Here is a 15,236-nt window from a genome sequence, read left to right as displayed (position 1 = left end):
CACCCCTATAAACTACAGACAGGGCTATATACAGGCAGCAGTGATAAGCAGAGAGTGCAGAGGTTAAAAGGAAAATAAATAAAGTGAAAGCCATTTCTGACGCAGTTCAGTTGGTTCCGCCGGCTTTGTGTGATTTCAGCCATTTGTTGGCCAAACCGGGATGTGCAATTAAGGTCACGTAATAACTACTTTCTCATCATTTGCAAAGATAATTGTGCCCCAAATGACAGCAATTACACGCAGAGAGAGAAAGAAGTAAGAATTGTGGCTCGGGCGCTAAAGGGAAAGCAAACCGCACAGGCGAAGGGTCTCCTTGTTGTGTGTAAAAGCCAGCAGAACGCTATTTAAAGGGGACCTGTCACTCATACGTAAAAATACGTATAATAAAAGTCCTTTAGAAATGAAACCCAAATTCTTTGTTTCAATAAAATCATCCATACAGGTTATAAATATATTTAAAAATCTGCTCGTAGAGGCGGAGCAGGCAATATATGATTGACAGCTCAGATTTTTAATTACAATTACTTTTAGTTTCCATTCAACACTTCCTAGATATCACCCAGATGGCAAATGCATAAAATTTTGTTGTGCTACAAAGCTTGCCTTATTAACAGTATATTCAAAATGGCACCTGCATATATAAGAAAGATCCCTTATCAGGAAAACCCCAGGTCCTGAGCATTCTGGATAACAGGTCCCATACCTGTATTACCTAAAATGAGTGCAACAGTCCCTCCTCCCCCACCCCCCCTCCAGTCTCGCACCGAGTCAAACCTTCCGGGCCCCCATTGCTATTTAAAAAAAAATGGTAGGAGATGCGCCTACAATACAGCAGACCCCTGTTGCCCGCCCCCCTTCCTGTGACCGTGGGGTCTTCTGTATTGATAGTTACACCACTGGCGTGCCCCGTGCATATCTCATTAACAACAGACCTAGTCAGAAAGTGCAAATCCACCTAAATATTTAACTATTTTTTTTTAGTTACTTGCAGCTGGTAAAGAAAAGCTAATCACTGATTGGTTGGTATGAGTTAAGGCAGCCTTACACGGGCAGATTCCCAGACCGGGGGTGAGTGAGTGTAGGACTGGCCAGACCGGGGGTGAGTGTAGGACTGGCCAGACCGGGGGTGAGTGAGTGTAGGACAGGCCAGACCGGGGGTGAGTGAGTGTAGGACAGGCCAGACCGGGGGTGAGTGAGTGTAGGACTGGCCAGACCGGGGGTGAGTGTAGGACTGGCCAGACCGGGGGTGAATGAGTGTAGGGCCGGCCAGACCGGGGGTGAGTGTAGGACTGGCCAGACCGGGGGTGAGTGAGTGTAGGACTGGCCAGACCGGGGGTGAGTGAGACCGGGGGTGAATGAGTGTAGGGGGCCAGACCGGGGGTGAGTGTAGGACTGGCCAGACTGGGGGTGAGTGAGTGTAGGACTGCCAGACCGGGGGTGAGTGAGTGTAGGACTGGCCAGACTGGGGGTGAGTGAGTGTAGGACTGGCCAGACCGGGGGTGAGTGAGTGTAGGACTGGCCAGACTGGGTGAGTGAGTGTAGGACAGGCCAGACCGGGGGTGAGTGAGTGTAGGACTGGCCAGACCGGGGTGAATGAGTGTAGGACTGGCCAGACCGGGGGTGAATGAGTGTAGGACTGGCCAGACTGGGGTGAGTGAGTGTAGGACTGGCCAGACCGGGGGTGAGTGAGTGTAGGACAGGCCAGACCGGGGTGAGTGAGTGTAGGACAGGCCAGACCGGGGGTGAGTGAGTGTAGGACTGGCCAGACCGGGGGTGAGACCGGGGTGAGTGTAGGACTGGCCAGACCGGGGGTGAGTGAGTTGCAGCTGGTAAAGAAAAGCTAATCACTGATTGGTTGCTATGAGTTAAGGCGGCCTTACACGGGCAGATTTTAGCTACCGATTGGAGTCCTTTAGATTGATTGGCCAAATGATTGAATTAGCCCGATATTGCCCACCATGGGAAGCAAATCTTCCCATGTATGGCCTCCTTTACTGCCCAGGGGCAAATTTGCCCAATGTTTATAAATGAGCCCCTGTGACATTTATATCACTTGGAATTCTTTCTGTTGCTTGTGAGCTCTGACTACGCAATGACAATAGGGCCCCAGGGAAGCCCCGGAGCAGGGCCGGTAGTGTCACTTAGGGAGAGATTAGGGAATTTGTTCCTAGACTGAAGGTCGTTTAGGGTGAAATTTGGGGTAAACACATATTTGCTGCCCTGGATATTCTTAGAACTATAACTGAATGGTTTATATAGTGATGTTTTTGTGTGTTTATTAATCCGCTATTAGCCCTGAGCACCTACTCCAGCTCTTAGGCGCCTGATGGAAAAGGCAGAAAATTGGATTAATGACCAGGATCAATTGGGAGCCGCGGGCTTTCTGCAGCCGACAGTGACGAGTTGCTTTGTGCCCCCGGGGGAGTTAATAGCGACAGACTGAACAGGGTCTCCGAGTCAAAACAAGCAGCGGCTTTCAGAGTAATTGCTTGTAATTATTCCCATACAGAGATGTTAGCGGAGTTCAAACGGCAGCCTGGAAATAGAGAATCAACGGGGATGCTAGGAACTCGCTCACCCTATAGCTCCCACCCTTCCCAGCCAGGTGATCCCAATGGGCCCACTGAAGGGCAACCATTTTGGGGTTTAACCTTAAAAGAGGGTAAAACTCAGTCCCTTTGATAAATATATAATGAAACAGTAGAATTCTTAATGAATCAGATGAAAGTGAGTGTAGGACTGGCCAGACCGGGGGTGAGTGAGTGTAGGACTGGCCAGACCGGGGGTGAGTGAGTGTAGGACTGGCCAGACCGGGGGTGAATGAGTGTAGGACAGGCCAGACCGGGGGTGAGTGAGTGTAGGACAGGCCAGACCGGGGGTGAGTGAGTGTAGGACAGGCCAGACTGGGGGTGAGTGAGTGTAGGACAGGCCAGACCGGGGGTGAGTGAGTGTAGTACTGGCCAGACCGGGGGTGAGTGAGTGTAGGACTGGCCAGACCGGGGGTGAGTGAGTGTAGGACTGGCCAGACCGGGGGTGAGTGAGTGTAGGACTGGCCAGACCGGGGGTGAGTGAGTGTAGGACTGGCCAGACCGGGGGTGAGTGAGTGTAGGACTGGCCAGACCGGGGGTGAGTGAGTGTAGGACTGGCCAGACCGGGGGTGAGTGAGTGTAGGACTGGCCAGACCGGGGGTGAGTGAGTGTAGGACTGGCCAGACCGGGGGTGAGTGAGTGTAGGACTGGCCAGACCGGGGGTGAGTGAGTGTAGGACTGGCCAGACCGGGGGTGAGTGAGTGTAGGACTGGCCAGACCGGGGGTGAGTGAGTGTAGGACAGGCCAGACCGGGGGTGAGTGAGTGTAGGACAGGCCAGACCGGGGGTGAGTGAGTGTAGGACTGGCCAGACCGGGGGTGAGTGAGTGTAGGACTGGCCAGCATTGTATCTCTTTTTGGCACAGATTCCTATGAGATATCTCATTGCTGTGCCAGGGTACATTGCCTTGAGGCTTTGAAAACAGGAAACAGTCGGATACAATAACTTTGCATCAGCTTAGCTTAGCATTGGCTCGTGGATGCGGTGCCCGAACCGACTGCCCCATTGCTGCCAATATAATTTGATCGTTTGGACCCAGTGCCAAACAATCAAATTAGCCTAAATTTGCCTGATATTGCCCACCCGTAGGTGAGGATATCGGCGACCTCGCCGTTTACAGAATTAAAACAATGGCAATGGGTGCAGTAGGTTCGGGGACCGCATTAACAAGCCGATGCGGTCCCCGATCCGACTAAATTTTTTTAACCTGCCCGAACGATATTTGCCCGATTTCAGGCCAGATGTCGGTCGGGCAGGCCCGTCAGTATTGCCCATACACGGGCCGATTAGCTGCCGAATCTGTCTAAGGGACCCATATCGGCAGCTAGAATCGGCCCGTGTATGGGCACTTTTACTATTAAGACCCTCACCTAATTATATTCCAGTCTTTCATTTAACCCACTACCTGGTTGTTAAGGTAAACAAGACCATAGCAACCAGAGAGCTAGTGAAATTACAAACTGGACAAAATGCAAAATAACTGAAAAACTACAAAAAATGAAAACCAACTGCAAATCGTTTGGGTCCAACGACAGAACTATGCATTGGTGGACTGTACGTTAAATCTTTTTAACTTCTGCAGTCACTGATGATGGGACCGTGGAACTTAATATCTGTGAGTCTCGCAGTTCTAATCATCCGCACCCTTCTCTTCTGCAGCTTGGCAGAGACAACAATGTACGGCAAGATTTTGTGGAATGAGAGAAGAATCATGACAATGGGGCTTTGTTGTATTGTGGTTATAAAACAGGTTTGATTTGTATAAAGAATGTATGTTAAAAGAAGTGTATTGAGTGGGGGGGGGCAGAACTGGGGGAACTTGATACATTCAGATAGGTCTGGCATAGGGCTGTACAACTGGGGGCCCTTGGGACAGAGGTTACCCTAGGGGAGGTTTTTCATGTCCCAGTAGGTATCAGAATAGCACTCAATAGTAAGAAATCCAAGTCCGGCTTGGGACTCCTCCAGTTACATGGGAGTAGGAGAAACAATAGGTTAGCTGAAAGCAGTTCTAATGTGTAGCGCTGGCTGAAAGCTCAGACTCAGGCACACTTTACTGCTGCGCTGCAAGTTGGAGTGATATCCCCCCCCCCTCACCCCCAGCAGCCGATCAGCAGAACAATGGGAAGGGAGCAAGATAGCAGCTCCCAGTAGGTATCAGAATAGCACTCAGTAGTAAGAAATCCAAGTCCGGCTTGGGACTCCTCCAGTTACATGGGAGTAGGAGAAACAATAGGTTAGCTGAAAGCAGTTCTAATGTGTAGCGCTGGCTGAAAGCTCAGACTCAGGCACACTTTACTGCTGCGCTGCAAGTTGGAGTGATATCCCCCCCCCTCCCCCCCCAGCAGCGGATCAGCAGAACAATGGGAAGGGAGCAAGATAGCAGCTCCCAGTAGGTATCAGAATACCACTCAATAGTAAGAAATCCAAGTCCGGCTTGGGACTCTTCCAGTTACATGGGAGTAGGAGAAACAATAGGTTAGCTGAAAGCAGTTCTAATGTGTAGCGCTGGCTGAAAGCTCAGACTCAGGCACAAGGCACTGAGATGGCGCCTACACACCAATATTACAGCTACAAATACATTTGTTGGTTCAAGAATAAAAGGTTAAATGGCAGAGGGAATTATTTGCTGTGTAACAGTGTCATTTAGAGATAAAAAGTCCCCCATAAATATCCCTTTAAAAATGTAGAAAGGCAAAGTAAAAGTTCAGCACTTGTTTCCAGTTCCACTGCCTTGAAATGTACAGGGAAATTCAGTACTAAGAATCATAACAATTGTTCTGCCTCACCTTGAATCCTTAAACTCTCCTGGTACTGGATAATGAAGTACTCCTGGGTCTGCTGTAGCTTCTTTAGTCCATTCTCTGTCTCCTGAGTGATAACTCGGAGCTCCTCGAATGTCTGATTGATCTGAAGGTGCTTCTGGGACATGGTATCCACAAGGCCACCCACTGGGGAACTGGACTGTAGAAAGGAACCACACGCGTATGCTATGATGCTTGTAGGAAACTACAAAAGGTATAACTAGTGCTTAATTTCACACACAAACCTACTTAGTAGCAGCTACTTTATGACAGAAAATCCCCTGCCATAGACAATACTGAGAATTGCCTCTGCTAAACACACGTAGAGACAGTTATCAGTAAATGATCAGCATTGTCTATTTCTGTAGCCGTGACAAGTAGCTGCTACTAGTAGCTCTGCATGTCTTCACCCTAACTGCAACACAAGGGACAATAACTGCAACACAAAGGACAGTAATGGTGAAGACACACGTAGCTACTTAGTAGCAGCTACTTGTCACGGCTTCTAAATGCCAGGAAATCCCCTGCCATAGACAATACTGAGAATTGCCTCTGTTAAACACACATAGAGACAGTTATCAGTAAATGATCAGCATTGTCTGTTTTAGTAGCCAATTAGACAATTAGCTGCTACTAGTAGCTCCGTGTGTCTTCACTCTAACTGCAACACAAGGGACAGTAACTACAACACAAGGGATAGTAAGGGCTCTGGCACACAGGGAGATTAGTCAATTAGTCGACTGCAACAAATCTCCCTGTTTGCGGGCGACTAATCTCCCCGAGTTGCCATCAGTTGCCATCCCCCCGGCGAACATGTAAGTCGCCGGTGGGATGGCACACACGGCGGCGGTGCGATTTCGGCAAATCGCCGAAAATGCTTCACGAGGCAACCTCAGCGATTTGCCGAAATCGCCTGCGCAGCGTGTACCATCCCACCGGCGACTTACATGTTCGCCGGTGGGATGGTAGTTCAGGGAGATTAGTCACCCGTGACAAGGCAGATTTGTCGCGGGCGACTAATCTCCCCGTGTGCCAGAGCCCTAAGGGTGAAAACACACGTAGATACTTAGTAGCAGCTACTTGTCACGGCTACTAAACGCCAGAAAATCCCCTGCCATAGACAATACTGAGAATTTCCTCTGCTAAAACACATGTAGAAACTGTTATCAGTAAATGATCAGCATTGTTTTTGTTGTATTTCTGTAGCCAGGATAAGTAGCTGCTACTAGTAGCTCCGTGTGTCTTCACCCTTAATGTTTATTAAAGCAGAGGATAAGAATAATACAGACACTCAGCCATGTCGGATCAATGATATACAAATCAACAACCAAATTATACTGTAAATATGATTAAAATCATGGGAACTATTTCTGAAGAACTTGTCTAAAGGTTCCTCCAATGGGGCACTGGATTTGCCCACGCCAAAGCTGGCGTTTTCGGACCGCGTGAGAACTCAGGATTATCGTCCTAATAATTTTCGTACCATGGCTATCTGACGTTTAGCCAGTCGGACAGGTTAGAAAATGTCGGTGGGATAAGGATAAAATCTGCGCATGTATCTGTGTATCTATCGATACCCTTGGGGGCCCTACAATGGGAGTCACTTTCCTACAATTGGTGCCTGTAACTATTTCATGTTCAGAACATCCTCCCATTGGTTATTGTTAGGGCTTTATCATACAATTTCAGGCTAAATGTGAGTTTTAGATCATTGCATTTAACCATACGAACGTTCTTCGGAAGAAGACTAAAATACAAACGTGTATGGCCGGCTTTATTTATGGTTTGTTGTTTTATTTGGTTGTTGGATCGGATACAGCGCACACAATACTATCATACCTGTCACACTGTATGTATGTATAAAATATAAATATAAAATCATGGCTTCCCCCCAACGCCTTGCCTTACATTGCTTGCTTCCCGGACGAGTCTCTGCTCGTGATACAAGATGTGCCGAATACATCGGACCAGTTCCATGGGACATCGATCATAAGTGTTCTGTGAAGGAAGAGTGCAGCGTTACCCCCTGTTTAATGTTCAAACAATAAAAACAATAGATTCTCCCCCATATTTCCTAATAAAGGTCCGTATTATAGCAATAAAATGCAGAATACAAATATCACTAGTTTCATTTTTATACACTGAATTAGGTATTCACCAAATCCATTATTTTTGGGTTCGGCCAAATCCCAAAAAACGCAACTTTTTCAAATTGTCGCCGTGAAAATCCCAACTTTATTGAACTGTTGCTGCGACAAAACCTAGTGAAATATCTAAAGTTTCGAGACAGGAGAAAGAACTTCAAGGAAAGGGACCTTTGCCATTGGCTGTTACATGAACTTAGCAAGTTTATTCTGGAAAACTCGGATTTTAGCCATTTAGACACATAGTAAATCTCAGAAAAGTCACAGCGTTTATTCTCTGCAACATTTTGCGCTAAACATTCAATTAGATTTTTAAAAAAAAAAAAATTATGGTTAGCAAATGGGCCCCTCGGATTTGGCCAACTTAAGGTCCCCATAGTTGCTGATATCGGCCCCTTAGACCGTTTCAGCAGCTAATCGGCCCGTGTATGGGCACTACCGACGGGCCTGCCCAACCGATCGGGCAGGTTAGAAATATTGTCGGATCGGGGACCGCATTGGCTTGTTGATGCGGTCCCCGGACCGACTTTGCCTATACCCGTCATTATAATTCGATCGTTTGGCCCCAGGGCCAAATGATCGAATTAGCCTAAATTCCCCCAATATCGTCCACCCATAGGTGGGGATATCGGGAGAAGATCCGCTCGCTAGACAACATTGCCAAGCGAGCGGATCTTAAAGTGTATGGGCATGAAATCAGGCAGATCTCTTTTGGGCAGGTTTGATTTTTCCGTCCAATCGGGAACCACATCAGCTTGTTAATGTGGCCACCGAACCAATGGCGCCTATAACCCGTTGCCCACACATAGGTGGGGATATCGGTAGAAGATCTGCTCACTTAGCGACTTTGCCAAGTGAGTGGATCTTACCGTTTATGGCCACCTTAACACAGGCAAAAACCTACCTTAAACTGTGTAGCATAATGCCCGAGTTTGATCTTCAACAAGAAGCCATCCTCGCCCACTTGGTGCTCTGCTTTCTTCTGCAGTTCCTGCACCAGTCCTTCTAGCAGCTGTGTGGCCTTCATATTGTCCTGTGGGTTCTCGGGATCCACCGAGTCCCTAGTAATGAGGATTAAATCCATTATAAATTTGTCAACACATATCTTTAGTGTAGTCACAGTTTATAAGAGGTTGTAAGTAATGTCACTTTGTACCATATGATTCATAGATTTGTTTCTACTACAGGTATGGGACCTGTTATCCAGAATGCTCGGGATCTGTCGTTTTCCGGATAAGGGATCTTTTTCTAATTTCAATAAGGATTAATTATATCAGTTGGGATCAAGTACAGGTACTGTTTTATTATTACAGAGAAAAGGGAATCATTTAACCATGAAATAAACCCAACAGGGCTGTTCTGCCCCCAATAAGGGGTAATTATATCTTAGTTGGGATCAAGTACAGGTACTGTTTTATTATTACAGAGAAAAGGGAATCATTTAACCATGAAATAAACCCAATAGGGCTGTTCTGCCCCCAATAAGGGGTAATTATATCTTAGTTGGGATCAAGTACAGGTACTGTTTTATTATTACAGAGAAAAGGGAATCATTTAACCATTAAATAAACCCAATAGGGCTGTTCTGCCCCAATAAGGGGTAATTATATCTTAGTTGGGATCAAGTACAGGTACTGTTTTATTATTACAGAGAAAGGGGAATCATTTAACCATTAAATAAACCCAATAGGGCTGTTCTGCCCCCAATAAGGGGTAATTATATCTTAGTTGGGATCAAGTACAGGTACTGTTTTATTATTACAGAGAAAGGGGAATCACTTAACCATTAAATAAACCCAATAGGGCTATTCTGCCCCCAATAAGGGGTAATTATATCTTAGTTGGGATCAAGTACAGGTACTGTTTTATTATTACAGAGAAAAGGGAATCATTTAACCATTAAATAAACCCAATAGGGCTGTTCTGCCCCAATAAGGGGTAATTATATCTTAGTTGGGATCAAGTACAGGTACTGTTTTATTATTACAGAGAAAGGGGAATCATTTAACCATTAAATAAACCCAATAGGGCTGTTCTGCCCCCCAATAAGGGGTAATTATATCTTAGTTGGGATCAAGTACAGGTACTGTTTTATTATTACAGAGAAAAGGGAATCATTTAACCATGAAATAAACCCAATAGGGCTGTTCTGCCCCCAATAAGGGGTAATTATATCTTAGTTGGGATCAAGTACAGGTACTGTTTTATTATTACAGAGAAAAGGGAATCATTTAACCATGAAATAAACCCAATAGGGCTGTTCTGACCCCAATAAGGGGTAAGTATATCTTAGTCTATCTATCTACAGTTTCTCTCTCTATCTATAGTCTATCTATTTATTTATCTATCTATCTATCTATCTATCTATCATACAGAGAACCGCTTTGGAAATAACTTTCCCTAGTAGTAGAAGGGAGATTTCTCTATTTGGGGTCATTACTGGGCAAGTGACAGGTTTGCAGGAACTATGAAATGATGAGTAGTCGCTAATGAGGACAACAAAGGGAGCTAATGAGGGATAGAGAGTCACATGTACTTAGTCACCGTGCCTCGGCACACAGAGAAGTGGGAGTCGTGTATCAATGCTGTTTCTATGTATAGAAGAACTGAATCACAAATACAGAAGTATCTACTTTTGCTATTAGGAAATGCTGCAAGGTCATAGATACATTTTTATTTCTGCTTTCTTGGCAGTTTTCAAGTTGGTTGCTAGTGTCCTGTTTTCCCTAACAACCAGGCAGTGGTTCACATGAGAGACTGGTATAAGTGTAGGAGAGGGACAGAACAGGAAGATAGGTAATAAAAAGTAATACAATTGCAGCCTCGAGGAGCAAAAGGTTTTTGTCTACAGGGTCAGTGACCCCCATTTGAAAGCTGGAATATTTCTTTTCATATTTGTCCCTGACCCCGGCAGCTAAAATACCATTGCTCTGTGAGGCTACAGTTTTAATTTTTATCACTTAACTTTTTATTAGAGCCCTCCTCTATTCATATTCCTGTCTCTCTTTCAAATCAGTGCCTGCTCGCTAAGGTAAACTGGACCCCAGCAACCAGAGAGCTGCTGAAATGCCAAAAAAAAAACTAAAAAATTCAAAAACCGCAAATATTAAAAACTGAAGACCAATTGCAAATTGTATCAAAAAAGCATTCTCTACATTGTCCTAAATATTACTGTAAAGATAAACAACCCCTTTAATCACCCATTTCATAAAAAGGTGTATGGAAGCCTCTGGTGCTTTACCATATAGGCACCCATTATCCAGAAAGTTCCAAATTATGGAAAGGCCATCTCCCATAGACTCCATTATAAGCAAATAATTTTAATTTTAAAAAATGATTCCTTTTTCTCTGTAATAATAAAACAGTACCTGTACTTGATCCCAACTAAGATATAATTACCCCTTATTGGGGCAGAACAGCCCTATTGGGTTTATTTAATGGTTAAATGATTCCCTTTTCTCTGTAATAATAAAACAGTACCTGTACTTGATCCCAACTAAGATATAATTACCCCTTATTGGGGGCAGAACAGCCCTATTGGGTTTATTTCATGGTTAAATGATTCCCTTTTCTCTGTAATAATAAAACAGTACCTGTACTTGATCCCAACTAAGATATAATTACCCCTTATTGGGGGCAGAACAGCCCTATTGGGTTTATTTCATGGTTAAATGATTCCCTTTTCTCTGTAATAATAAAACAGTACCTGTACTTGATCCCAACTAAGATATAATTACCCCTTATTGGGGGCAGAACAGCCCTATTGGGTTTATTTCATGGTTAAATGATTCCCTTTTCTCTGTAATAATAAAACAGTACCTGTACTTGATCCCAACTAAGATATAATTACCCCTTATTGGGGCAGAACAGCCCTATTGGGTTTATTTTATGGTTAAATGATTCCCTTTTCTCTGTAATAATAAAACAGTACCTGTACTTGATCCCAACTAAGATATAATAATTCCTTATTGGGGACTTAAATTACGGAGATCCAAATTATGGAAAGATCCCTTATCCGGAAAACCCCAGGTCCCGAGTATTCTGGATAACGGGTCCCATACCTGAACCTGTCAATCTATTTCGTTTATCCTTGTAAAAACAGCAGGATAATGTAGGTCAGTTACATACCATATATACATACAATATACATACCATGCCTGTGCCTCTATCCACTGAGACAGGTAATGTCGCACCTCTATGGGGAAGTGCTGTCCATAGAGCGCCTGCATCTGGCGCAGGGCATCACCCTGAAGCTGCTGGGCCTGGATCCAAACAGCCATGGTATCACTACCTGCAGGGAAGCAACATGAGAATGATAAGAGACGTGGCCATTCCAAGTACCGTAATACAGAAAGAGAAGAAGTGAATTTGTGCAGATACAACTTGCAGCGCAGCAGTAAAGTGTGCCTGAGTCTGAGCTTTCGGAAGGAGCCAGTGCTACACATTAGAACTGCTTTCAGCTAACCTATTGTTTCTCCTACTCCCATGTAACTGGAGGAGTCCCAAGCCGGACTTGGATATCTTACTACTGAGTGCTATTCTGATACCTACTGGGAGCTGCTATCTTGCTCCCTTCCCATTGTTCTGCTGATCCGCTGCTGGGGGTGAGGGGGGGGGATATCACTCCAACTTGCAGCGCAGCAGTAAAGTGTGCCTGAGTCTGAGCTTTCAGCCAGCGCTACACATTAGAACTGCTTTCAGCTAACCTATTGTTTCTCCTACTCCCATGTAACTGGAGGAGTCCCAAGCCGGACTTAGATTTCTTACTATTGAGTGCTATTCTGATACCTACTGGGAGCTGCTATCTTGCTCCCTTCCCATTGTTCTGCTGATCGGCTGCTGGGGATGAGGGGGGGGGGGGGGGGGGGATATCACTCCAACTTGCAGCGCAGCAGTAAAGTGTGAGTGAAGTTTATCAGAGCACAGGTCACATGGCTGTGGCACCCTGGGAAATGAAGAATATGGCTAGCCCCATGGGAAAAACAGATTACAATGCAGGATTCTGCTGGAGAAGCTCTATTAACTGATGGGATTGAAATAAACATGTTTCCCATGACAGTATTCCTTTAAATCTTCCTTTTCTGCCATTCTGGCACGCAGAAATACAATCTTTTTGTTAGAAAGTTCATTGCACAATGTGCGACTTGGAAACAAGAACTATATATTCCCCTTTTCTACCTCCATGGGGAAATGGCTCTAACTCTCAGCTCTCTCATGGAATGAGTTCCATCAATATTATAGTGAAGCAGATAAATATGATGTAATAGTATATATTACTATATGGGTAGTTTACTATATGGTGGATTTACAAGCCAAAAATCCCATCTCCCTATGATGTATTCTGCCTGCATTTTGGATTCATTCTCCCTACAGACAATACCTGGAGCTCCAGCGTAGCGAAGCAGAAATCCAGGTTAATGGAGAGCAAACTTTAATTTTCAATGTTTTTCACCAGATTTTACACACAGGAAGGGTAATTGGCCCATTGGGGGATTGAGGCAGATACAGTAATTCCGACTCAATAAAATGCATTTGACCTTTGATTTAAGTACTGCAAGCACAGATTGTCTGTCTATATGTCTGTCTGTCCCTTTCCACCTGTCTATCCATCTATCTGTCTCTCTCTCTCTCTCTCTACTAGCTATCTATCTACCTACTATCTATCTATCTACCTATCTATCTATCTATCTCTTTCCACCTGTCTATCCATCTATCTGTCTCTTTCCACCTATCTATCCATCTCTCGCTCTCTCTCTCTCTCTCTCTCTCCATTAGCTATCTATCTACCTACTATCTATCTACCTATCTACCTATCTACCTATCTATCTACCTACTATCTATCTACCTATCTATCTATCTACCTACTATCTATCTACCTACTATCTATGTCTATCCATCTGTCTCTTTCCACCTGTATATCCATCTATCTGTCTCTTTCCACCTGTCTATCCATCTCTACCCATCTATCTCTCAATCTCTCTCTCTACTAGCTATCTATCAATCTATCTACCTACTACCTATCTATCTACTATCTATCCATCCATCCATCCATCCATCCATCCATCCATCCATCCATCCATCCATCCATCCATCCATCCATCCATCTATCTGTCTCTTTCCACCTGTCTATCCATCTGTCTCTTCCCACCTGTCTATCCATCTGTCTCTTCCCACCTGTCTCTTTCCACCTGTCTCTTTCCACATGTCTCTTTCCACCTGTTTATCCATCTTTCTCTTTCCACCTGTCTATCCATCTGTCTTTTTCCACCTGTCTATCCATCTATCTGTCTCTTTCCACCTGTCTTTCCATGTCTCTTTCCACCGGTCTATCCATCTGTCTTTTTCCACCTGTCTATCCATCTATCTGTCTCTTTCCACCTGTCTTTCCATGTCTCTTTCCACCGGTCTATCCATCTGTCTCTTTCCACCTGTTTATCCATCAGTCTCTTTCCACCTGTCTATCCATCTGTCTTTTTCCACCTGTCTATCCATCTATCTGTCTCTTTCCACCTGTCTTTCCATGTCTCTTTCCACCGGTCTATCCATCTGTCTCTTTCCACCTGTTTATCCATCTGTCTCTTTCCACCTGTCTATCCATCTGTCTTTTTCCACCTGTCTATCCATCTATCTGTCTCTTTCCACCTGTCTTTCCATATCTCTTTCCACCTGTCTATCCATTTCCAGAGTCTTAGCTCTTCTAGAACCTCAGCAATATAAAAATATTTCTTATATCTCTAACTATGCTATGAGCCAAGGGGGGCCCTCAGTAATGGTTTGATCTGTCAACCGGGGTGAGTAAATCCAGACAATGACGATACCCTGGGAGACACTTGGAAAGTAGCGTCAGGCCAGGATTAGCGGCACGGCGTCTCATACAGTGCAGGTATATAGAATACATGTGTCTGTTGATAAGGGAGAGAAGTAGCATACAAGGCACACAGAGATATCAGACAGTACATGTATGGAACCCGAAATCCAGAAAGTTCCGAATGCCTTGAGCGGAAACTTCGGCCAACATCCGGAAATCGTAGAGACGCGTATGCCACCCCACCAGCGATATACATTCTTGCCAGTGGGATGGCATTGCGGGGAGATGGGAGATTAGTCGCCCCGCTGGCTACCAATCTCCCCGTCTGTCCTCTCCTACCACTCTTCACTTGCCATTAGGGTTGCCACCTTTTAAGAACAAATTTACCAGCCAGCAGGGGCCAGCGACAAAAGGGTGATGTAATATGGGAGGGGTAATGATGAAAGTGGGAGGGGCTTTGGCATCATGAAAATCTGGAGGAGGATCGGGAAGGAGAAGGAGTTAAGGTCCCCATACACTGGCCGATTCTAGCTGCCGATATTGGTCCCTTAGACAGATTCGGCAGCTAATCGGCCCGTGTATGGGCACTACTGACGGGCCTGCCCGACCGATATCTGGCCTGAAATCAGCCAGATCTCGAATCGGGCAGGTCAGAAAATCTAGTTGGATCGGGGACCGCATCGGCTTGTTGATGCGGTCCCCGAACCGACTGCCCCATTGCCGACAATATAATTCCATCATTTGGCCCCAGGGCCAAAGGTTAGGGTTGCCACATTTGCTGGCTCCTATCTCCAGGCAGGGGGGGTGGTCGGTGGCATCACAAGGGGTGGGGAAGGGGTGGCCAGTGACATCAAAGGGGCGGGGCTATGGCCCCTCATTGTGTTAATCACAGC

The 15,236-nt window shown here is 45.3% G+C and overlaps 1 protein-coding gene across 2 annotated transcripts in view; it reads right to left on the bottom strand.

Moving 5' to 3' along the window:
• Positions 1–15,236, bottom strand: part of stat5b (signal transducer and activator of transcription 5B) — an 82,339-nt gene that overhangs the window by 18,690 nt on the left and 48,413 nt on the right. For both annotated transcript variants that reach the window (XM_012952833.3, XM_012952832.3), the window contains exons 2-5: positions 11,688–11,826; positions 8,440–8,596; positions 7,300–7,389; positions 5,377–5,551 (exon numbers count right to left, since the gene is read on the bottom strand). In XM_012952833.3, the coding sequence (XP_012808287.1) occupies positions 5,377–5,551; positions 7,300–7,389; positions 8,440–8,596; positions 11,688–11,815 (550 nt within the window). In that variant the 5' untranslated portion in view covers positions 11,816–11,826. The remainder of the gene's footprint in view (positions 1–5,376; positions 5,552–7,299; positions 7,390–8,439; positions 8,597–11,687; positions 11,827–15,236) is intronic.

Source organism: Xenopus tropicalis, chromosome 10, assembly GCF_000004195.4.
Source record: "Xenopus tropicalis strain Nigerian chromosome 10, UCB_Xtro_10.0, whole genome shotgun sequence".
In the NCBI taxonomy this organism is placed as follows: domain Eukaryota; kingdom Metazoa; phylum Chordata; class Amphibia; order Anura; family Pipidae; genus Xenopus; species Xenopus tropicalis.
Note: the sequence above shows the minus strand (reverse complement) of the source record. Positions and strands in the feature narration are given on the sequence as shown.